Source organism: Podarcis pityusensis, assembly GCF_964106645.2.
Source record: "Podarcis pityusensis genome assembly, chromosome: 3".
Lineage (NCBI taxonomy): Eukaryota > Metazoa > Chordata > Lepidosauria > Squamata > Lacertidae > Podarcis > Podarcis pityusensis.
Window position 1 is genome coordinate 13,128,611 of NC_138026.1, and position 25,647 is coordinate 13,154,257.

Genomic DNA, 25,647 nt, shown 5'->3' on the forward strand with positions numbered 1-25,647 from the left:
ACGGCTTCTGTTCAGTTTCCAAGGTACTACTGTATTTGGAAATCCATGTTCGTTTCCCCCTGTAGTTTTATTTACATTTCCACTTTCTTTCTTCTTAAAATATTTTTATTGATTTGCTTCCTCCTGTGTTTCTTTCAGCCAAATGATAAAATAAGCTTTCAAGATTCCCGAGTCAGAAATGCAAAAGTTTCGTCTTCCCTCCTCCATAACCGTAGCCTTCCCATGCTTGCTTTAAAGTAGGGTAAATAGAGAGGGTTCAGCAGATAAAATAGCATTGTTAAAGCATTTAACAACCAGAAAGAAGTAAAACTCCAAAGACCATCTTGGCTTCAGTTTCCTTTGCATGTTATTAAGCGAATGTCGTCTTGACTATAAAACCACTGACCTTTCCCCGCCTTTGTGTTATCGCTGAACAATAGATCCATTCTCTGCAAAAATTCCCTCTGAATCCACCGTCCATAGTCACATGACATAATGTGCAATCGGAAGCAATTCATGCCTCAATTAACATCTTAGCCTTGGAGTAACAGTATTAAGCATATGTCTTCAAGCAGTAGCTGTTTGCATGTGGCCACCAATTCTCTTTTGTAAGGCAGCACAGGAAATGTTCTGTATTCCACAGTAAAAATCCAATCAGGTAAAGAGTACCTAGCTGTCAAACCAGCTTGTTTTTGGCAAACTGTGAAAACTTTCTTTTGTTTTTTAGTACCCCTGCACATTTTAAAAAAATAATGCACATAGGGGAGTTTAAGAGAACCATGATTCTATTCTTCACCTCCCACCCTCCTCTCCGTTTCCTTTAAAATATGGCTAATGTACCTTCCAGTCAGTGATGAACCTAGACTGCATCTTAAAAAGCAGAGACATCACCTTGCCGACAAAGGTCCGTATTGTTATGCTTTTCCCGGTAGTGATGTATGGAAGTGAGAACTGGACCGTAAAGAAGGCTGATCGCCAAAGAATTGATGCTTTTGAATTATGGTGCTGGAGGAGACTCTTGAGAGTCCTATGGACTGCAAGAAGATCAAACCTATCCATTCTGAAGGAAATCAGCCCTGAGTGCTCACTGGAAGGACAGATCCTGAAGCTGAGGCTCCAATGCTTTGGCCAACTCATGAGAAGAGAAGACTCCCTGGAAAAGACCCTGATGCTGGGAAAGATTGAGGGCACAAGGAGAAGGGACGACAGAGGACGAGATGGTTGAACAGTGTTCTTGAAGCTACAAACATGAGTTTGATCAAATTGCGGGAGGCAGTGGAAGACAGGAGTGCCTGGCGTGCTCTGGTCCATGGGGTCATGAAGAGTTGGACATGACTAAATGACTAAACAACAACATATTCCAGTACCCAGAAGTGAAGAGCTTCGTTCCAAAGGAAGGCACCAGAAACTGAGACATTCTTAGAAAGGTGATATGCAAAGTAGTCAGTGAGCAGCCCCTTCCTTTTCCCAAAAGCGTTACAAAGAGGGCACCAACCTGTCTAGCCCTCAGGTGAGTGCAAGGAACTGGAATTGACACAGGGCCTTTCCCAGGTCTTGAAAATAGTCGTTTTCAGTTTCCTTGTGAATTCCTTCTTGGAAAGCGGAGTATTTGTGCTAGAACTCAAAATGGTGCAGTCTTGGGGAAGCAGGAGTCAGCAACAGGGGCGAAGAACAACAAAATGAGTCGTGGCATCTTGAAAGCTCCTTGACTATGGCGCAAGCTTTTGACAGATACAATCCTCTACTTCCTCAAGATGCATTACCAGGAAACTAGGAGGGATCCATTTAGTTACCGTAGATTACAATGGTTGATCGCTCTCATTTCTATGATTCCCCCCCAAACATATTCTTTTATTTATGTTTTTCAGTTTTATACATTTCAATAATTTTTATTATTATTATTTTCTGCATATCCTAAATAACTCAATTTAGTCATTCATTCATCTACTTTAAATATATGCTCTTATAAAACTGCAGGTTTTTACAATAACCCTGCCAATTTTCTTACCTGTTTACAGTTTATTTGTAAATATTCAATAAACCGTTCTTTTATTTAAAAGTTTGTGATCTTGCTTTCTTATTTTTCTGGCAAGTTTCGCCATTTCTACATATTCCATAAGTTTTTGTATCCATTCTTCTTTTGATGGGACTTCTTCTTCCTTCCATTTTTGGGCAAGTAACATTCTTGCTGCTGTAGTCACATACATGAATAAATTTCTATACAGTTTGGGTAGTTCTGTCCCTATAATTCCCAAATAATGTTCCTATAATGCCCTGTATTATTATTCATCATTCATATTATTATCAGCACCAGAATGAGATCATAAAGGCCAATCTCTTTCCTTCAGGTGGACAACATCAGCACAAGGACACAAAGACCAGTCTCTCTCCTTCAATGGTCACTATCAACATGAGGTCACAATGGCCAGCCTCTCTCTCTCCTTCAGGGAGGCAGCATCCTCATGAGGTCACAATGGCCAGGAGAGGGTAAGAAAAACCAGATCACAGCAGGCTGTGTGTGCAGATGGTAGATGCAAGTATAGCCCGGCGCCCCAGATTCAATGGTGAGCCTTCATAGTCCAGTAGCTGTTGCAGGTTGGGGGCAGAGTAGAGAGAAGAGACGGACTAGGCAGCAACTGATGGGTAAAGCAGCAGTAGAACAACCAAGAGGAGACTACAGTGGTACCTCGGGTTACAGATGCTTTAGGTTACAGACGCTTCAGGTTACAGACTCCGCTAACCCAGAAATAGTACCTCGGGTTAAAAACTTTGCTTCAGGATGAGAACAGAAATCACGCGGCGGTGGCGTGGTGGCAGCAGGAGGCCCCATTAGCTTAAGTGGTGCTTCAGGTTAAGAACAGTTTCAGGTTAAGAACAGACCTCCAGAACGAATTAAGTTCTTAACCTGAGGTACCACTGTACAGAAGAAGAGAGGAAGGATAGGAGGAAGCACCCAGCACTGGGAGAGGAAGAGAGAAAGTAATTTGGACAGGAGTAGCAATGCCCACCTGATTTCTTATTCATCTGGTAAGTTTTGCCATTTCTGCATATTTCGTAAGTTTTTGTATCCATCCTTCCTTTGCTGGGACTTCTGTTTCTTTCCATTTTGGGGCAAGTAGCATTCTTGCCACTGTAGTCACATACATGAATAAATTTCTATACAGTTTGGTTAGTTCTGTCCCTATAATTTTTCTGTGAATTTCTCAAAGCCTTCCAAGCTGGTGTCCACATCTTGTTGCAGTGAATTTCATATGTTAATTCTGTCCTGTGGGGAGAGGTCCTTCCTTTTGTCTGTCTTGAATATTCTGCCAATCTGTTTTAGCAGGTGTCCCCAAACTCTAGTACTATGGGTGGCGATTTCAGACCTGTCAAGTTTCCCTATTTTCCAGGTACCGTCCTGGATTTACAGAAGCCACCCCAGAATGTCCTGCATTTCCTTAGGACATCCATATTTTCATTGGATAAATGTTGCAGCCATGGAGATAACTATACAACCTTTAGAAGACATCTGAAGACAGCCCTGTATAGGGAAGTTTTTAATGTTTCATTATGTTTTTATATATGTTGGAAGCTACCCAGAGTGGCTGGGGCAACCCAGTCAGATGGGCGGGGTATAAATTTAATAATAATAATAATGGAATAGGATGTCCATATTTTCATTGAGGAAATTATTTTTGTTCTGTGAAGAATGTGCCCGAGTTCCACTGATTATTTGTTCGTCCTTTTCTGCATCCCATTTCGCTCTCACGGTAACACTATTATTATTAATAATAATAATTTTTAAATTAATTTTTCTGTTTTACAATTTAAAATACTCATACAGAGTCTAACCTCTGCAGTCATTCTTTCGGCCTGTGATATTTTTCTTTATTTTACTGACTTAAAAAAAATTGGGATTCCCAGACAGGATGAGAACAGATTTAATCTTCCCTTTTTCATTCAGAAGCCTTGGTATTCCCACAGGAAATAAACAACATAATTCTCAAAACAGGCTCCTCATCCCTCCTCGCCTGCCAGTCCCCCTTCCCCACATCTCATTAACTAATTATTAAAGCAGGTATCACCATTAATACTTAAGATATATGGTGTCCACTTTTTGTTCCACACACACACACGCATATATATATATATATATATATATATATATATATCTGGTGCTATTCCAGCCTCAGGCAACTTAACATTCCTCCTAAAAGCAAGAGGCTCTCTGGTTCCCACAGAGTCGTTCAAAGAATGACTCATATTCCTTATGTTAATTGTTCAGTTCTCAAAATATAGCACTTACAGGGTGTGGCTCTGAGGGGAAAATCTACTATACTTACTGGGCATGTTGAGAAGTGTTTCACATATACATCATTTTTCCCTTGTTATTTTTCAAAGCGTTAACCCTTTTCGGCCCCCTCTACGGACAAATACTATAAAGCAAACCAAAAGTCAAAGAGTGCAATCTTTTCCACTTAGCAACACTTTCCCTGCAGCTAAACTGCAAAGCGGGTTTAGGCCACAAGTGAAATGGCATGCATGAATCTGGCCTTGCAAGACTCTTCTTCATGTCATCAAGGCACAATGTTATGTGACATGGGAGAAGTGTGGCACGTTTTGCTTCAATGATGCTCTGAGGACCGAGGCCTCCAATTTTTGACCGGCTAGGCAAGAAGGCAAATGGATGCCACACCTTTTTGCCTCAGCTAGATGGTCCAATTTCAAGTATTCAGAAGGGTTGCAGTGAGGAGCGTGACTTTTACAGGAGCAGTGTGTGAGGGATACATAAATAAAATTCTCATTCCGTTCATATATAGGTTTTAATAATGAAGAGAACAATCACGGTTCTGTGTGCATGTCTGAACATATATATTTATTAAAGTCACTTTGTGGTTGTTGTTGTTGTTTAGTCGTTTAGGTAAAGGTAAAGGGACCCCTGACCAATAGGTCCAGTCGTGGCCGACTCTGGGGTTGCGGCACTCATCTCGCTTTATTGGCCGAGGGAGCCGGTATACAGCTTCCGGGTCATGTGGCCAGCATGACTAAGCCACTTCTGGCGAATCAGAGCGGCACACGGAAATGTCGTTTACCTTCCCGCTGAAGTGGTACCTATTTATCTACTTGCACTTTGATGTGCTTTTGAACTGCTAGGTTGGCAGGAGCAGGAACCGAGCAACGGGAGCTCACCCCGTCGCACGGATTCGAACTGCCGACCTTCTGATTGGCAAGCCCTAGGCTCTGTGGTTTAACCCACAGTGCCACCCGCGTCCCTTAGTCATTTAGTCGTGTCCAACTCTTTGTGACCCCATGGACCAGACATGCCAGGCACTCCTGTCTTCCACTGCCTCCTGCAGTTTGGTCAAACTCATGTTCGTAGCTTCAAGAACACTGTCCAACCATCCCGTCCTCTGTCGTCCCCTTCTCCTTGTGCCCTCCATCTTTCCCAACATCAGGGTCTTTTCCAGGGAGTCTTCTCTTCTCATGAGGTGGCCAAAGTATTGGAGTCCCAGCTTCAGGATCTGTCCTTCCAGTTGAGCACTCAGGGCTGATTTCCTTAAGAATGGAGAGGTTTGATCTTCTTGCAGTCCATGAGACTCTCAAGAGTCTCCTCCAGCACCATAATTCAAAAGCATAATTCAAAATGAAAGTCACTAGCAAAGCTGAATATGATGGATGGATAGACAGAGTTTTGCAAGTCTCTGTATTCCATGTAGTTAATATGGGAAATCATAGGAATCCTTCAGAGAATAATGGAATAGACACGGCTCCATTAACTCTTCAATAACAAGTGACAAAGCAACCTGGTGTTGTCTGCTACACAGACTCCTGACATCTGTCACAGTTCGAACCACAGAGACATCAAATATTTGCCAGCAATTTCTTCAGATGGCTTGGAATCCAGTTCATTGGCCTTGTTCGTTTGTCATTCAGTTCAGTGGCTCAAAAATGTGTAGCAGGAGATTACTGCAGGAAAGACTGCCCTTGGTTTAGTGCAATCTGGTGTCCCTTTTTTTCTGGAGAGGTGGAAGAGTTAATAAAGAATACATGTATAAACTGGGGGAGGGGGATGAGTAAAACGAGTAAACTGGCAAAAATGTATAAATCTAAATCAAATAAGTGTTGGAAATGTAAAGAGAAAGAAGGTTCTTTTTATCATATGTGGTGGTCTTGTAGCAAGGTTAAGACTTACCGGGAAATGATATATAATGAAATGAAAAGGATGTTTCAAATAACCTTTGTAAAAAAACAAACAAACCAGAAGCTTTTCTTTGGGGAATTATAAGGACAGATTTACCATCTGCACACACAGCCTGCTGTGATCTGTTTTTTCCTGACCCTCTCCTGGCCACTGTGACCTCATGAGGATGCTGCCTCCCTGAAGGAGAGAGAGAGAGAGACCGGACATTGTGACCTCATGTTGAAAGTGGCCAATGAAGTAGAGAGACTGGTCATTGTGTCCTTGTGCTGATGTTGTCCACTTGAAGGAGAGAGATTGGCCATTGTGACCTCATGTTGATAGTGACCATTGAAGGAGAGAGACTGGTCTTTGTGTCCTCGTGCTGATGTTGTCCACCTGAAGGAGAGAGATTGGCCTTTATGATCTCATTCTGGTGCTGATAATAATATGAAGGATGAATAATAACACAGGGCATTATAGGAACATTATTTGGGAGTTATAGGGACAGAACTACCCAAACTGTATAGAAATTTATTCATGCATGCGACTACAGCAGCAAGAATGTTACTTGCCCCAAAATGGAAAGAAGCAGAAGACCCAGCAAAGGAAGAATGGATACAAAAACTTATGGAATATGCAGAAATTGTGAAACTTACCAGAAGAATGAGAAATCAAGATAACAAACTTCTTTAAAAAAGTATGGAAATGGTTTGTTGACTATTTACAGATAAATTTTAAACAGATAAGAACAATGGCAGGATTATTGCAATAACGTGCAGTTTCAGAAGAGTATATATTTAAAGAAGATGAATAAATGAGCAAATTAAGTTAATTTGGATACGCAGAAGATATTAAAAATAAATTTAAGGAACCACAGAAAGAGGGGGAAGGAAGTCAAGTTTTGAAATGTCAAAATGATTGTAAAATCTGTGAAATGTATAAAGAATACAGTGGTACCTCGGGTTACATACGCTTCAGGTTACATACACTTCAGGTTACAGACTCCGCCAACCCAGAAATATTACCTCGGGTTAAGAACTTTGCTTCAGGATGAGAACAGAAATCGTGCAGCGGTGACGTGGCAGCAGCGGGAGGCCCCATTAGCTAAAGTGGTGCTTCAGGTTAAGAACAGTTTTAGGTTAAGAACAGACCTCCAGAACGAATTAAGTTCTTAACCCGAGGTACCACTGTACATGTATATTGTAACGTTTTGAAAAATGTGGTGCTGATGGGTCACCGTTTGAAAGCTTTGCATTACCTTTTGGATTAGGAAGAGACCCTTCCTCCTGGGACATCTGAATATTTCGGAGAATCTGTGGCAACTTCCCTGACTCAGCAGGAAAAGCAAGATGCCCTGAAAAAGATGTGAGCGCTCTCCCCTGCTCTCTCTCTATCATACCACATACATGTTTAAGATGGGAATAGGAAACCTGATAGTGCCAAGGCTACAGCATAGTCCCCAAAGTCATTCATGCTTATGCATGATTTTTAATAAAAGCAACTTCCTAGAAATAAACAACAAAGACAAACAACCGGAACCCACACAGGGTGGGTGGGAAGGGACTGTTTTTCATTCATACCCTTCCAGCTTTCTCTCGCAGTTAATTGATCATGGGGAAAGTTGGGTCTTAGGTGGTCAGGGTGGCGGTCCAGTCACCAGTCTAGCTGCCGCATTCTGGATTAGTTGTAGTTTCCGGGTCACCTTCAAAGGTAGCCCCAGGTAGAGCACATTGCAATCGTCTAAGCGGGAGATAACCAGGGCATGCACCCAGGGCTGTCTTAAGCATATGCGGTGCCAGGGTGCAAAGATCTGCCCAGCGCCCCCCCTCCAGTTTGACCAGTCCCAGGCACGTAGGAGGGTGTATCTGGCCGGCCGCCTCAGCATCTCGCTGGCTGGGTCATCCCCGAACTCATGGCTCAGAGCTACCCGCAACAGAAGAGCTCCGACCGACGGGCGGGTTCTTCCCCGGACTCTCAGGCCCCGGACTCTCGGCCTGGTGCCCCGAGAGCCCAGTGCCCAGGTGCCCTGCACCCCTTGCACCTATGGGTAAGACGGCCCTGCATGTACCCCTCTGGTGAGACAGTCTGTGGGCAGGTACGGTCTCAGCCTGCATACCAGATGGAACTGGTAGACAGCTGCCCTGGACACAGAATTGACCTATAGCGTTTGGGTGCTTCTTTCTGCTGCCAGGTATATGGGAGCAATCCTTGGCCCACTTCATGTTTTGGGGTGCAATGAGAGGTATTCTACCCCCTTGCTGTTTTTTACTTTATTTCTGGAAATGGATATGCTTCCTAGCCCATCTGACAGAGCCATCTGTCTAACATGTAGCAATACATATGATGCATTTATTCAGAATTCAAAGTAGAAAATCATTTTGCAACAGGCCAAAATGAAACCCCATGTCCAAATGAATTGGGCGGGCCGGGCAAAGGTGCTTGTTCCCCTTCGTAAGTTACCAGTTGGCTGGTCAATGTTCCTTTGATCCTTGCATTCCCAGAGCTTGCACTGCTTGGGAATTGAATCAGTTCCCAAGGTATAGAATAAAATTTGGGTCCTTTCTCTGCTCGTTTGGAAAGCAGCTGAGGGTCCTTTATGCTTAAGTAATCACTGGGCCAAGGAACATTCCTTTTCTCCTCCGTGCTCTTTACGCCAACCGCAAATATTAGTGTTAGTTGAACTTCAGCCTTCATTATGCTGTGGCCTTTGCACAGAGGACTTACCCCCCACTTTAACTTAGCCTTAAAGCTGAGATTTCCTGACAAAATCCAAGACACTGCCCTCTTCGTTCTGCCTGCGGTTAACAGCCTAGCCTGTTTAAAGTTCATCTTTGCCAGTGGCATGTGCTAGGGAAAGGCATTTGATACCATGTTGTCTGGGCTTTTCATCTTCCTCCTTTTGTCTCCTGGAAGATCACCCAGCTCCTTAACTACGTGTTTCCCCAGATAGCCGGGGAATGACTATAGCCATGGGCGCATCAGTCTGGAGAAGTGAGGACGTGGGTGGGCTGCAGGAAGCCACATGTAGGTCACTTTGAGGCAGTGGTGTAACGGCATTTGCTGGTGCCCGGGGCATGCGTGGAGCACAGAGGGCAAATGGAGCCCGCCATGCCAGCCCAACCCTTGCCACCAAAGCCAGGTGGGGCCACACTGCACTGCCTGGCCAGCCGGCATGGCTCTTGGGGGGTGAACCCCCCCCCAACGCCTGCAGAAAGGAGGGCCAGGCTGGGTTTGCCCCATGCCTGCCTCCCTCTGTCTGAGCTCGTTCACCATCTGAGTGACGAGTGAGCGAGCGCTGGCCGAGTGGTCGTTCAGCGACTGGGCCAGGGATGCGGTGGCAAGGCCAGGCCGGGCTCCAGGGCCCAAAGACCCCGGTTTCAGGCGGGGGGGGGGGCTTTTTCAAAAGGTTTTGCTCCACACAACAGTAGGGATACATCTGATAGTGAAGAGAATATGGCCAGTGGAGAAGTAGGATGGAAATCCAGCTGATTCTCAGTCTCTTGGCTTCAAGTTTGTTTCCAGAGGGCTGACTAAGTAGTTTATGGGCTGCCCATCCTCATCTGTTCAGTTGGAGGCAGCAGGGCCCTGGATGTAAAGGAAAGCATATGTGGATCTACCTCCATTGGAATGAATCAGCCAACCCATAGGGGCACATGAATTCAGCGTGGGAATCTCAACACTTCCATACCTCTGCTAAATGTTTCTTTGAAAGATTTTCACCCTGGTCCAAAAATCAACAAGGTGATTTATGCTCACCTAAAATGCATATCAAAAGGGACACGGGTGGTGCTGTGGGTTAAACTACAGAGCCTAGGACTTGCCGATCAGAAGGTTGGCAGTTCGAATCCCCGCAATGGAGTGAGCTCCTGTTGCTCGGTCCCTGCTCCTGCCAACCTAGCAGTTTGAAAGCACACCAAAGTGCAGGTAGATAAATAGGTACCGCTCCGGCGGGAAGGTAAACGGTGTTTCCGTGCGCTGCTCTGGTTCACCAGAAGCAGCTTAGTCATGCTGGCCACATGACCCGGAAGCTGTACGCCGGCTCCCTCAGCCAATAAAGCGAGATGAGCGCCACAACCCCAGAGTTGGCCACGACTGGACCTAATGGTCAGGGGTCCCTTTACCTTTACCTTTACCTTTAAAATGCATATCAACATAAAACCAAGGCAGAGAAAACAGAAACATGCATGGTATTTAAATTAAGGATGCACACCAGCATAACAGAAAATCTAAAATGGCACAAACCTCAAGTAATGTGGCGAGTTGTGAAAATATGGAGGTTTGGTCATCAAATTTTATTTGTCTGTGGCCTTCTGTGCCCCAATTTTTCAGGCTCTCCCTCTCTGGAAGCCATAAATGAAATGGACCAGTCCCTAGAACTCCCAGAACCATCCCTCTCACCTCTTCTTGGCCCCAATCTTACCTGGATATAGTAGCTCATAGAAGGGCTTCCATAGTCTAGGAAAGTGCTGCAAAGATATACAACAACCAGTATCAAGTCTGCAAGGAAACATGGGAAATGTATTTCCAAAACAACATTCCTCGATCTAGGATTACCAGTGTCCTGCCCTCTAGATGTTGTGGACTACATCTCCCTTTGGCCATACTGGCAGTGAAGGGAGTTGGAGTCTAAAACATCTGGAAGATGTTTTGGCTACCCATGCTCTGCTGCCATGAGCATCCAGAAGATGTTCGTCACAGTCATTCCCCCAGAATCGTTTCCAGTGTGGACTGGGAAGGGAGGGTTCTCTCCAATATTAAATCACAGGACTGAGAATGGTGTCCTATGTTCATCTGCTATAATCTGGTGCCCGCTGTGTTAATGAAAACGGCGTACAATTTGTGCAAGCCGAAAAGTCTAGAATCCCTCTCTGGGCGCATACGTATTTATCTTGCTTTGTTTTTTTTTATTTTCCTGAAAACATTGTCTTTCAGTTGGGAAGGATGCGAAGACAACGTGCATTGTGGGTTGTAACATCTGGATAAAATTCCGCCCTGTCCTGTGGATTTGGACCCGAAGCCCTGCACAACTCATTCTTTCGTAAATCCAATTCCCCCAATGCAGACGGCGGCTGCTTGATCCTACCCATACTGGGCAAGCCGTAGGTGTTTGCCAAGACAGTAAGCAGGCTTGTCATTGACAAAAGCCGATCCTCCCGTAGCCTTCCTGAATTCGTAGAAAGAGCAAAGCTGTTGCGAGCTACGCGTTATTAAAGAAAAATATCTCTTTTTTAAAATTCTTATTCTTATTAGAGTGAAGAGGACCAAAACAAAGAAAGCTGACGAGAGCAAGCAGCCCAGCAAGGACACCATGAAAGTGTATCTTGGCTCTCTGCACTCAGACAGGGAGTAGGAAGAATGCATCTCAAGCTCCTTCCGATGCTCAGCCCGAAGCAAAAAACGTAGGCGTGGAGCTCGACCAAAGGATTGCATAAATACAGCTGAGAGCAGCTTGGGGCTTCCTGTTTCAGAATGGGACAAGTGATGTGAATTGGAGACAGCCGAGCCGTGCAGCCGGCCAGCAAAAACTTCATTTTGCGGCGTGGTTAGACAGGGCTTCGACGCAGGAACCCTCAGCGGTGCTGTGAGTCAGCAGCCCTGCCGCATCCAAACCAAAGTCAAAGGGTGACTGAAACGACTGCTGTCCTGTCCTGCAGGAGCAATAAGGTTGTCTCCGAGGCAGGATCACTCTGTTCCCAGACTTGCAGTCGTGCTGGTTGCCCGGGGACATCTTTCAGAGAAGTTCCCCCCGCCCCCAAATCCCACATTGTTTTTTCTACACAAGGCTTTGGCAGGAACCAAGTCTGATGGAGAGTTGCTTACTCGAAGAAAAAGCCTTCCTGAGAGACTTGTTTTTATGAGAAATACGAGGGCCCGTCATGCAGACAAACCAAAACCGACTGCAGTCACCAAAGAATAACCCTTAACACTTAACCCCCTGTATGCCAAGCTTGCAGAGAGTCTCATTCAATGTGTGTGTGTGTGTGTGTGTGTGTGTGTGTTGGCTGGGAATTGCGGGGGTTGGGGAAAAGGCCATCCTAGAAGCAAGCCACAGAAAAACAGTTCCCCAAATTTAAAGCTATCATGATTCGGTCTTCTGCCAGGGCCATTGTTAATATATATTGGCTTCTTGGGGGGCTTGCTAAGTACCTGCAAGTATCATCTAAATGGGCATTTCTCCTGAACTTTCTTAAGGTTTCAGAAGTCACTGAAATGTAACGACACAAGTTCCATATAGTATTCTACACCTGGTAGTGATCTACAACAGGTAATTGGAGAAGCGAGTTTTGATCTGTTTTTGGCTTCCTTCAAAGACCCTTCTTCATTTTGTCATGAATCCATTATGGGCCTTTATCTGCTGCAGTTGTTTACAGCCTAATTGTCATCATTTACTTCCATGGGAATCAAACTGGGATTTAGGTTCTTTTGCCCCTATTTCTCTCGGTCTTATTCCTGTTTTTTTGTATAGCTTTTAATATGCAAAAGCCATTTAGAAGAAATAGAGTGTGCTGGATGGAATATATTTTCCCAACCAGCAGGTTGGGAAGAGAGAGAGGCAGAAAGGATAGGATTAAGCCCACCCCTGTACCTCAAATCCACTTAAATTTGTTTGGAGCTGAACCCCTATTATTGGATTATTATGAGATTTACTATTCACTTGACTCACTTTTCTTTCTCCGTTGCAATAAATGTTTACGAGGACATTAAAACTGCATCAGAATTGCTTTAAGGAGGCTTGAGATCTAAGAGCTCGCAAAACTAGGCAGTGCAATTGATCAGGGAGATAATACACCCATTTTCTTTACTTCTCTGATGCACGTTTGCCCCCATTTTTATGCTTGCGAAAACTGCTGAAAGGATCTGATTGGTCCAAGATCATCTAGTAAAGTTTCATGGAAAGTGGAGATTCAAACTGCTGTGATATTACACCCATGTCACTGCCCTTGTTCAGTGATTGGTGTACTCATCTGTTTCCAGTGTTGGCTGCCTATGGGCTGCATGAAAAGTGGCAGATGACTGCTTGTATGCGAGCTAGGCAGTCGCTTCATTCCACAATTTGTTTTCAATTCTCTCTTTTTAATATATAATTTTTATTAAATTTTCTGTTTTACAATTTAGAATACTCTTTTTTGACCAACCTTAAAATATCAATGCCTTCCCTTCTTCTCCTTCCATGGTTCATTTTGCATAACATAAATCCCTGCATGTTTTATATAAACCAAACCATTCAGTATTCCAGTATTACATCCATCAAAACTTACCTAAACTGTTGAATTTATCTTAATGGTGCCAACGTTTTCAAGTGTACACAATTTGCCCCCATATATTCAATAAATGTTTTCCAGTCTTCTTTAAACGTATGTTCTTCTTGTTCTCTTATTCTCTATGTTAGGTCCGCAAGTTGCGCATATTTCATCAGTTTGAGTCAGGCTTCCTCAAACTCGGCCCTCCAGATGTTTTTGGCCTACAATTCCCATGATCCCTAGCTAGCAGGACCAGTGGTCAGGGATGATGGGAATTGTAGTCTCAAAACATCTGGAGGGCTGAGTTTGAGGAAGCCTGGTTTAAGTTGTCATTCTTCTTTAGTTGGAACCTCGCTCATTTCCATTTTGGGGCTAACAAAACACGGGCCGCAGTAGTGGCATACATAAATAACCTTTTTTGACACCTAGGAATTTCCATCTGAATTATTCCCAACAGAAAGGAGTCTGGTTTTCCCCCGAAAAGTGCTTTTAAACATTTTTTTCAATTCAGTATGAATTATTTCCCAATACTCTTTTACCCTTTTACAGGTCCACCACATATGAAAGAACATACCCTCAACCTCTTTGCATCTCCAATACTTATCTGATTCAGTCTTATACATCTTAGAAAACCTACTCAGAGTTAGGTACCATCTGTAAATCATTTTCAGGTAGTTCTCCTTCAAGGAATAACATGCTGTTTTCTTTTTTCTACCTTTTGTGTCTTGCCCCATGGGGCAAAGAGCTGTTTCAGAAAGTGATTTCAGCTGAGAAAAACAGCTCAGAGAACAGGATAAAAAAAACCCTCCCCTTTTTTGCGATCCTGATCAGAAAATGTTCCGTTTAAGAAACCTCGTTGGATCTCTCAATGGCTAGCTCGCCTTGTTTGGCTCTAAATTACAACAGTAATCTTCTTTTATTTTTCAAAAAGTTAAGTAGGCATGCAGTGACTTGCGCATAGGAAATCGCCCTGTTCTTTTTTGTTTTCTTTAAAAAAAAAATCATTTTTTGTCCATTAAGAGATTCTCTCCCTGCTTTGTCAAGACTCATTTACTAGGTTTATTCTATGAGTCTTAGCATGTTTGAGCAAGTAGGGCCCAAACATCACAGCTTTAGTTTCTTAAATACTTCAAATCCTTTCCTTGTATAAGGAGGAGGGGGAAACTCAGTACTCAGTTTAAACAATTATGGAAGGAAAGTGTCTGATCTCATGTAGTGTGTATAGTACGGTATATTACTAGACTGAATGGGTCTGTGGTTATATCTGAATTTTCTTTCTTTGGGGAATACCCCTTTAATCAAATTTCCCCTTAATTGAATAGTGAATAGAATGAAATGCGCCTGTTTTTCATCATGAAGTTTAAGAAAGGGACACACATCAGTAAAATATATCATGGATGTTGTGTAGATCCACTTGGTACTACACCATTCTTGGTCTTGGTCTTCTTTGGCGATCATTCGCAGCCGAGTAAGATTGCCTTCCATAAACATGGTTTTAACAGTGAGTCCGTAGGTGACTGTGGAGGCCAGTTCTGGATCCACACATCCTTCCACAGTGGGGACATTGGTTTCCGGGCGGGAGTTGATCATGGTGTGGATTTGCCAAGCGTGCCTTCCTCCTAGCACATTTCTCCCTTGCATCCTGAGTTTGAGTGTCTTCAAAGCCCATGACACCTTTGGTAAAGGCTGTTCTCCAACTGGAGCTCTCGCAGGCCAGTGTTTCCCAGTTGTCAGTGTTTATACTACATTTTTTTAGAATTGCCTTGAGACAGTCTTCAAACCACTTTTGTTGACCACCAGCATTACGCGTTCCATTTTTAAGTTCGGAATAGAGTAGTTGCTTTGGAAGACGATCATCAGGCATCCGCACAACATGACCGGTCCAACAAAGTTGATGTCGACACTGGCTTCGACACTGGTGATCTTTGCTTCTTCCAGTACACTGGTATTAGTTCACCTGTCTTCCCAGGTGATGTGTAAAATTTTTCGGAGACACCATTGATGGAATCGTTCGAGGAGTTGGAGATGGTGTTTATCTACTTGCACTTTGACGTGCTTTCGAACTGCTAGGTTAGCAGGAGCTGGGACAGAGCAACGAGAACTCACCCTGTCGCAGGGATTCGAACCGCTGACCTTCCGATCAGCAAGCCCAAGTGGCTCAGTAGTTTAGACCACAGCGCAACCTTCTCCCTAAGCTGTAGTCTAACCACATCTAGAGGGCTGCATTCTGAACAAGAGAGACAGTGGCCATTTCTTAGGGCCAGAGACTGCTGTAACTTGGAAATCTCGCTTGAGGGAAGTGTGGCAATGATGACGGTTATCTCCAGCGAAAGGGGATGAAGGTTTGTTTTAGTGAGATCATGTGGAAAGGGCCTTATGGCAGGTGTGTTTACAGAGCTGAGTGCACGGGAGCACAAATGAGTTGAGTGGATGAGTGCAGTTTTGGATTGCAGGGGGAGGGGCTGTGGCCGTAACAGCGAATGTAGCCTGGAAACTTGGATATACCGTATTTTTCACCCTATAAGATGCACCAGACCACACAAGACGCACCTAGTTTTTGGAGGAGGAAAACAAGAAAAGAAATATTCTGAATCTCAGAAGCCAGAACAGCAAGAGGGATTGCTGCGCAGTGAAAGCAGCAATCCCTCTTGCTGTTCTGGCTTCTTTGATAGCTGCGCAGCCTGCATTCGCTCCATAAGACACATACACACATTTCCCCTTACTTTTTAGGAGGGAAAAAGTGTCTTATAGAGCAAAAAATACGGTAACTGAGTGGGTGTCTTGCACAAATTAGCAGGGAGTGTCACTTCATGGCTGTTGGTTCTGATATTTCCACACCAGGAGTGTCCAAGAACGAAGATTTTATTACACTGGGGGTCAGTGCGTTGTGAACTTTGATTTAGTCTTCCAGTGCAAACATCCATTTGGATCTCAGTATAGGCTTATAGGCAGCAATCGTTCTCTGAGGCATCTGTGGTGCTCTTAAAATACAGATTAGCAACATATATAAAGGGGGGAGGAATTGTGAAGAAGAAGGAAAGTTTTCTGCAGATGACGAACAGTAGGTTTAAATGACTTTTTAAAAAAAATAATATAGTACCATCTCACTGCAAAGAAATGAACAATGGAAGATAGTAATTAATTATCCCAGCATACCAGGTCTGAAAGAACAGTATTTATGAAGGACTACATAAGGGTGGCGCTGTGGGTTAAACCACAGAGCCTAGGGCTTGCCGATCAGAAGGTCAGTGGTTCGAATCCCTGCGACAGGGTGAGCTCCCGTTGCTCAGTCCCAGCTCCTGCCAACCTAGCAGTTTGAAAGCACGAAGTGCAAGTAGATAAACAGGTACCACTCTGGCGGAAAGGTAAACAGCGTTTCTGTGTGCTGCTCTGGTTCGCCAGAAGCGGGTTAGTCATGCTTGCCACATGACATGGAAGCTTTACGCCGGCTCCCTCGGCCAGTAAAGCGAGATGAGTGCTGCAACCCCAGAGTCGTCCGCGACTGGGCCTAACGGCCAGGTGTCCCTTTACCTTTTACACATGTAATACAGTGGTACCTCAGGTTAAGTACTTAATTTGTTCAGGAGGTCCGTTCTTAACCTGAAACTGTTCTTAACCTGAAGCATCATTTTAGCTAATGGAGCCTCCCACTGCCGCCACGCCCCCAGAGCACAATTTCTGTTCTCATCCTGAAGCAAAGTTCTTAACCTGAGGTACTATTTCTGGGTCAGTGGAGTCTGTAACCTGAAGCGTATGTAACCTGAAGTGTATGTAACCCGAGGTACCACTGTACTTGTAAGATGTAACAGAGGCACTGTTTGTAAGGAGGAAAATGTGGTCAGCTGCAGGAATGATGTAACGGAGAGTGACGGATAACAACTGAAAACTGAAAAACTGAAAACTGAAAACTGAAAACAAATGATGCAGCTATGGGATGAAATGATGGACTTAATGTTTGCAACAGGTGCAGGAAACCTGATTTTAAGAAATTGTATTAAAGTAATTAGGTTGTATTTGTAATAAGTTGGAAAATTAATAAGAATAATTGGGGGGGGGGAATAGTGGAACAAGTATGAGTCAAAGTTCACCCCCTGTGAACCTATTTCCTTAGACTAGTAATCTTGTCAAACAGTTCATGTCTATTTTTAGAATGCTTTAAAAAATTTTTTAGAATGTATATAATGGTACTTGTTTGAATGCTATGTTTCCTGCCCTGGGCTCTTTTGGGAAGAAGGGCGAGATATAAATACTAGTAGTTGTTGTTTGTTTGTTTTCATTGGGGCTCATTGAAAGGACCATTCTGGCTTATTCTTCCCCTAATCTGTGAAGCATATTTTTTTGTGGTAGTAACATTTGCTACACTTTGTGCTGGCTAGCAATATTACTACAGACACCCCCCTCTCTTTTTTTCTTTTTTCCTTTTTTGGCCAAGGGTATTTACATATATGACATGAGATTTTTTTTAATACACAAGGCACATTTAATTGCATCTAATAGCAGATATGGAAAGTTCTAATGATATTGCTGATCAGAGGCACTCCCCAAAAATAATCTTAAGTGGCCTGAAATTGTGTTTGTGTGTTAGGAGACTCGCCCCTCTATGAACAAATCAGCGTGTCATATCTGGTCCATTTCAAAAAGGTTTACATAGTTATGTGCCATTTCAGCTTACGAGTTACATTTTTCTGGGCTCTGCAGTCTCCTTTTCCTAATCTGGTCTGGTTTGTTCCTACCTGCTTGAGATAAATTTTGAGTTGTGCCAATGGCCCATTGGGACTAATTTTAAATGTACACCCAGTGCCTGGATAATTAAAGGTGATTTCCAGAAGTTAATGTGGGGTTTTTGAAAAGCGTGGGAAGGAGATCCAGTTCTTAGTATTGTCTCCCAACTGAGACTTATTGGAGCTTATTATGCTTCTATTCTTCTCCTTAGTGTATGTGTGGGGTTTTGTGTCAGTGTCACTTATGTGGGTTCTCTTTCTATTTGCTTGTTGTATTTCCTTGGTGGTGAGACAGGTGGCCTAGGGTGTAGTTGATTGTCTTTGGTTGGCTGTAGTGTGTGAGAGGGTGGTTTTTTGAGTCAGGTCAGCCATATTGATTCTTATGCTATTGCTGTTGTCTTGTTGGGCTGTGTAAGTGATAAACGGGAACCATACCAGGGTGAAGGTGTCTTCATCTATTTGTCCCCATGTCAGTTTCAGTTTATTGGTTGGGTTTTTTTCTAGTAAAGCTGTTTCCCATACTATTTCATACCGTTGATCCATATTTACTCCTGACAGGTCTATCTAGTGCTGGGAATGATGCTTCTGGCTGCTGAGAGTAGGTGGGTTATGAGCTCTTTGTGATGTGAGTGGGCGTTATTATACAGTGGTACCTCGTGTTACATACACTTCAGGTTACATACGCTTCAGATTACAGACTCCGCTGCCCCAGAATATTATCTCAGGTTAAGAACTTTGCTTCAGGATGAGAACAGAAATCGTGCTCTGGCGGCGTGGCGGCAGCAGCAGGAGGCCCCATTAGCTAAAGTGGTACCTCAGGTTAAGAACAGACCTTCGGAATGAATTGAGTACTTAACCCGAGGTACCACTGTATTGGAAAATGTTCAGTAGGGTCAGATCTGGGGTGACTTCTAATACTCGCTTAGTTATTTTGCATATTTATTGTGTGACTGATGTCCAGAAGAGTTGGATTTGGGGACATTCCCACCACATGTGGAGGTATGTGAAGGCCAGACAAGTTACTTTGATGGCTGAGACAGGAAATCCTAGAAGCATTCCTTTCCTTCCCATCCCTAACAAAGGAGGGAGGGAATTATAGTACAGTGGTGCCTCGCAAGACGAAATTAATCCGTTCCGCGAGTCTCTTCGTCTTGCGGTTTTTTCGTCTTGCGAAGCACGGCTATTAGCGGCTTAGCGGCTATTAGCGGCTTAGCGGCTATTAACGGCTTAGTGGCTTAGCAGCTATTAATGGCTTAGCGGCTTTAAGAAAAAGGAAACAAACTCGCAAGAACTCGCAAGACGTTTCGTCTTGCGAAGCAAGCCCATAGGGAAATTCGTCTTGCGGAACGACTCAAAAAACGCAAAACCCTTTCGTCTAGCGAGTTTTTCGTCTTGCGAGGCATTCGTCTTGCGGGGCACCACTGTAACACTAATACATTAGGCACGTAAGGAATATGCTGCCCTTTCATGAAACCCCAAATCAGCTGCCTAAAGCTGATTTCAGTGGATGTGACCTGTACCTAAACACCTGTCCTGTACGTAAAAAAGGTAAAAAGTAAAGGACCTCCAGGGGTTAAGTCCAGTCAAAGATGACTATAGGGTTGTGGCACCCATCTCACTTTCAGGCCAAGGGAGCCAGAGTTTGTCCACAGACAGCTTTCTGGGTCATGTGGCCAGCATGACTAAACCGCTTCTGGAGCAACAGAACACCATGACGGAAACCAGAGCTCACGGAAACACCATTTACCTTCCCATCACAGTGGTACCTATTTATCTACTTGCACTGGCATGCTTTCAAACTGCTAGGTTGGCTGAAACTGGGACAGATCAATGGGAGCTCACCCCATTGCACGGATTTGAACCGCTGACCTTCTGATCAGCAAGCCCAAGAGGCTTGCCTGTATAATACAGTTTTGTCCTGTATTTCAGGCCTTCTCTCTCCCTATCTCTATCTATCTATCTATCTATCTATCTATCTATCATCTATCTATCTCTGCCAAGTTAGGCATCCTCTCCAAATGCATATGTTTGAAAGGGTGCGTGAAATGTCATATATTTAAGCTCCGAGTAGCCAAGCACAGACAAGTGTTACAAATTCATGTTTATTTGTGTGTGCGACAAATTCCAGAGGGGCCATCCTGTTAGGCTGCAACAGATTGTAATGGATTGCTGAAACCATATGAAGAAGTAAAAGAATATGTTAAGGATTGACTGCATTATTTTCAGTTAAATGAAATGTTTAAAAAAGAGGTTTTAGAGAGGGGATATTCTGAAAAAGAATCTAGATTTCAACAAGAAATCTTAAACAATGAAGTGAAAATTTTATCTAACATGTATAAAATATTGTTGGAATGGAATACTGTGGACGAAGAGGTTAAATCTGTTATGATTAGTTGGGCTAGAGATTTCGGATATAATATTGAATTTGAGAAATGGACTAAATTATGGAAGGATGGGTTAAAGTTTACAGCTTGTACAATGATTAAGGAAAATGTTATGAAGATGTTATATAGATGGTATATAACACCAGTAAAACTGGGTAAAATGTACAAAGTGTGTAATAAATGTTGGAAGTGTAAGGAGACAGAAGGAACATTTTACCATACGTGGTGGGAATGTAAGAAGGTAAAAAGCTTCTGGGAGATGATCTATAATGAGTTAAAGAAAATGCTGAAATATACTTTTGTTAAAAAACCAGAAGCTCTCTTGTTGGGAATACTGGATAATGAAATTAGTAAAAAAGATGTGAAATTAGTTTTGTATGCAGTAACAGCAGCCAGAATTTTGCTGGCATAGAAATGGAAACAGGAAGAGATGCCCACGAAAGAAGAATGGAGGATGAAACTGACGGAATACGCAGAAATGGACAGATTGACGGGGAGAATTAGGGACCAACGTGACCAGAGATTCTCCGAGGACTGGAAGAAATTTACAGAGTATATCAAAAATTTCTGTGATGAGCAAATAACGTTCGTTGGCTTTCAAGAAGCTCTGTGAAATTACTGTTAGAAATATTGTTTAAAAAATATGATGTGATTAAGAGTATTTGAGTGCAATATAATATTGGGAAATGTGAGACGAGGATAAAAAATAAACGGAAAATTATCAGACAAGCTGAGGGAAGTTCTGGAAAAAGGGGTTTAAGTTAAAAATGGATGTATAATTTTGTAAAAATGTTTTTTTATGGAAAATCTAATAAAAAATATTTATTAAAAAAAAAAGATTGTAATGGATTGCTTTGAATCAACTTCAGCACCCAGATGAAAAAGAAAAAATCGCCCCCCAACTGCCCCGCCTGGCCCTGTCCTGTACTTTGCCAGAACAAAGGTGGCAGCCCTAGTCTAAATGATAGCATGAACTGCTATTAAATGTAGTTATGCCTCATTTGCAGGAAGGGGAGCAGAAAAAGCATGTTGTATCGATAGCTGTGTTGTAGAAGATGGATGATCTGGAAGCAGCATGGCTGTGTTTGCTTCCCTTCCTAACCTCTGATTTGGCAATCCTTTCAGTCTGCTCCTGGGAAAGAATGAGGCTTGACAATGGAGAGGAGACAAAGCCTCAACCTTCAAAATAATTTTGCTTCCAATTTGTTAACATCACAGCAGCCCCCTTGCTTGCATTAAACGTGGAGATCAAGGCCCACAGAGAGAAGCAGCAACTAAGCGCCCATCCCCGGCAGAAGGATAACAACTTGGGTGAATGGTGTTTGTTGGATCTTTGCACAAATGGTACAAAGAGAGCTTCACCATCCACCCCAAAACCACAAAGAATGAAAAGGGTCTGGGCTCAGTTGTTCTAAAGCTCGTGTTTAGCTGCCAGAACAACTGAAACAAAGAAGCAACAGGATTTTTAAGCAAGCCCTGGGGTAGCCATTCTCAAACCTGCACTCTTGGCACAGGTTCTGGTTATTCGGTGATGAAGGAAATGCCCTCTCCGCATGCTCACAGGCACATCTTGCTCAAGTTCTAAAGCCGAAGCTGAAACCTGGTTTGAGCACTTTATCGAACCCAAGACACTTCTCCTGAGAATTAGGACATACTAGGACATCTCCTTATATGGGGAATGTTTGAATTGTGTCTGCCTGTTTTTCGGTGCACTATTAGAGTTGCTGCTTTATGCAACTTGGTCCCTATAAGCCTGAAAATCTTTCTGTGTCCTTAAACATTTGCCTCACTGTTTCAGATCCACAAAGAAGGTTCCACGGGGAGAGTTTTCTGCCAGCGACTGCCCTGTGAAAGTTGCTGGGCTGAGGAATGGCTAGCATGTTGGGTGATCTGCTTTCTTTCATTTTGTCACTTTCTATTTGTCCTACCATTTATGCTCGCACAGAGCCCTCCACTTTGGCCGGGAGCCTCCATTGAGCATGCAAGGGAGGCAGATCTGATATTGCCGTATTTGGCTCTAGTATAAATATTGCTTGCCTGGGTAGGTGAGTTTTGGTCAGGAAGGAACGGGCTGGATTTTACAAGAACAAAGTTGACAGAAAACAAATTTGTTTATGAAGTAACTCTAGAAGCAAACTTTTTCCAGCCTCCAGCTGACTCATTATCCGAAGCACAAACATTCATTATTCTGTGTGAGGCCTCTCTCTGACAGACAAAAAAGAAAATCTGTGGGTGCCTCTTCCAAACTAGTATACTGTGAAACAGTAAGATGCAATTTCCACTCAGATAAACACAATCAAGTCTTGTTTCTTAAGCTGAAACATTCTTTGCTTTCCTTTTTGTTTCTGCAGCAGAGGAAACAACGAACCGCAATAGTAGTTTCATATTTCAGAATCCTTTATTTTGAGCTCTCTCCTTCAGCGGTCGAGTAGCTATGTGAATATTCTATCAGTGGTCCCTCCATTATGAATTTGAATTTAAGGCTGTTCTTTGTCTTACGTTCCTTATCTTCTTTATCTTCCAACTGCAGCCCCAACCGTCTTGCAGACGGGGAACCGATGCTAATTTACTTGACCCAATAACCACATCTGTAGTTGGGATGCTGGCAAAGTTCACCAAGCTCAGAAAGAGGCTTTCACAAGTCCATCTCAAAGCAAAGAGAAGCTCTGCCATCCCCGTATTTCTCCAATAGCTCAGGATTTAATCCGAGCCAGAGAAGAATTCCCAGCTTCCTCTGTAAAAGGAACAGCCAAAGTTGTGCCTTCCAGGTGTTGTTGGATTACAACCTTCATTGTTCTTATGCTTGGCAGTGCTGGCTGGGGCTGATAAAAGCTGTATAGTCTAACAAGTGGAGCAGGGGTCGGCAAAGTATGCATGTGCAAACACTACTTCCAGTGCTCCTTCCGGCATGGAGGAGGCATGCGCAGCTTCCCATTCGCTGCAGGTGTCACGGTCCAATTCACTGGCGACCGAAGTCCCGGCTGGGAACGTCGGGACCGGGGACAAGATGGTGGGGTGGGAGCAGGAACAGGAGTCCAGAAGCCAGGAGTCAGAAAGCCAAGAGTCCAAGGGTCAGAGAGCCGGGAGTCAAGAAGCCAAGGGTCCGAGGGTCAGGAAGCAAGGAGTCACAAAGTCAAGGGTCCGAGAATCAAAGAAGCAAGGAGTCACAAAGTCAGGGGTCCGAGGATCAAGAACCAAGGAGTCAAACGCAGCAAGGCAGGGAACGTGTTGCTGTGGCAAAGAGCCGAAGGGAAAATGCTGACCTTATATCCCTTCCCGGCTCTTGCCACCAGGTTCTGTGAGTTACCAATCGGCCTCACCTGTGTGGCCGTGCCTTGCCTCTTCAGAACAAACTTAGGAAGGCCCCAGTCCTGCAGAGTCCTATTGGTCACAGGGCCTGGCTCCTGCACGCACACCCGACAGCAGGAGCTGGCCAGCATCGCACCTGCTCTGCTCCATGCTGGTTTAGCGCGGCGCATGGGAGCCAATTGAGCAGGGGGCAGGGGTCACCGAGCGGGCGGCGGTGGGCCATGGGCCAGTTAAACAACCCCCATGGGCCCCTTGTGGCCCATGGGCCTTAGGTTGCCGACCCCTGAACTAGAGGGCCACAGCTTGGTTACTCCTGCCACCTTCACTATGCCTTCTAGTTCCTTAACTTCTTCTTTTTGATAATAATTTTTATTAGTTTTCAATTACAGTACAATAATAGCCTCATTATAACAATGCCAAATTATAATACAATTACTAATACCAATCATTCAGATACCAAGTTATATAATTTAGGTGCCCCCCCCACGTGCTAGAATTGATGTTTTGATGATTTTATTTATTTTTGTGTTCCAAAGTTTTATTAATTTCAATTACACTCCAGTCAAGATAATCCCTTAAACGACAACTGCAATATTAACAGCTTCCATTCGTGTTGACACGTTAAATGATTTATGAAACTGCAAGTGAGGCACTCAATCTATATATCCTTATATTCTTCCTGTGTGTGGCAATTATTCTGTCCATGATGTTTCTTCCACCTAGTGCCTTAACTTCAAAGCTTTCTCCCAGCCACAAAACACATCACTTTCCGTGGCTTTTCTAACTGGCATGCTTCTAGTGGGCTTGGAGGGCTTCACGAAGGGGGTCTTGAAGGCATGAGTGGGCATTTTCCCCATCCCATTGTAGGATGGTTTTATAAAAAATAATCCAAGATGTTCTGGAGAAGCAGGAGGACCCTGGATCATTTTGGAGCTAATCTAAGGTGAGTTAGGGAGAGATCACCTCTCTTCAACTTGTATCCACCCCTGCTGGGCACCGTTGTCTCTCATATTTATTTGCCATCTTGTGTCTGCAGCTGGCAATTCTCAAAGGGAGCCTTCTTTTCAAGGGAAATGTGCTGAGAAGGCTTGACTTCAGGTACTCTACCAAAGCCTTCCTACCCACCCAGAGAGATGCATACACCCCAAAGGTCAGAAAGGATCTACAGATCTCCCTAGAGGTAGAGGCAAACGGCAGGTCCAGTTTTCAGCTTTCTAAGCGAGTGGCCGGGTGGCGCTGTGGGTTAAACCACAGAGCCTAGGACTTGCCGATCAGAAGGTCAGCGGTTCGAATCCCCGCAACGGGGTGAACTCCCGTTGCTCGGTCCCAGCTCCTGCCAACCTAGCAGTTTGAAAGCACAGCACATTGAAGTTCAAGTAGATAAATAGGTACCACTCTGGTGGGAAGGTAAACGACGTTTCCATGCGCTGCTCTGGTTCGCCAGAAGTGGCTTAGTCATGCTGCCCACATAACCTGGAAGCTGTACGCTGGCTCCCTCGGCCAGTAAAGCAAGATGAGTGCTGCAACCCCAGAGTCGTCTGTGACTGGACCTAACGGTCAGGGGTCCCTTTACCTTTTTAAGCAAGTGGCATGTGACCCTTTGCTACCCATAGGAGATGGCTGGTGGCTTGTTTTGCCTGCTGCTTCTGTTCCACACACTCCAGCGAATCCCTTTGAAGTGATCTTATTATTATTATTATTAATTGAGTTTGTATACTGCCCTATACCCGGAGGTCTCAGGCGGTTCAGAGAAAAGAGCACAACATATATAATCTGAATAAAAACAGCAACCCAATAACACCCCGCCCCGAAAAGAGCCATAGTTTAAAAGGGTATAGGATGTCAAACAGATC

The 25,647-nt window shown here is 43.9% G+C and overlaps 1 protein-coding gene across 3 annotated transcripts in view; it reads left to right on the plus strand.

The window, feature by feature from the left end:
• SLX4IP (SLX4 interacting protein) overlaps positions 1–13,493 on the plus strand; it is a 96,385-nt gene extending 82,892 nt beyond the window's left edge. For all 3 annotated transcript variants that reach the window (XM_080999403.1, XM_080999402.1, XM_080999401.1), the window contains 2 exons: positions 7,410–7,504; positions 11,390–13,493. In XM_080999403.1, coding sequence (XP_080855529.1) covers positions 7,410–7,504; positions 11,390–11,489 — 195 coding nt within the window. In that variant the 3' untranslated portion in view covers positions 11,490–13,493. The remainder of the gene's footprint in view (positions 1–7,409; positions 7,505–11,389) is intronic.
• Positions 13,494–25,647: the final 12,154 nt, after the last annotated feature.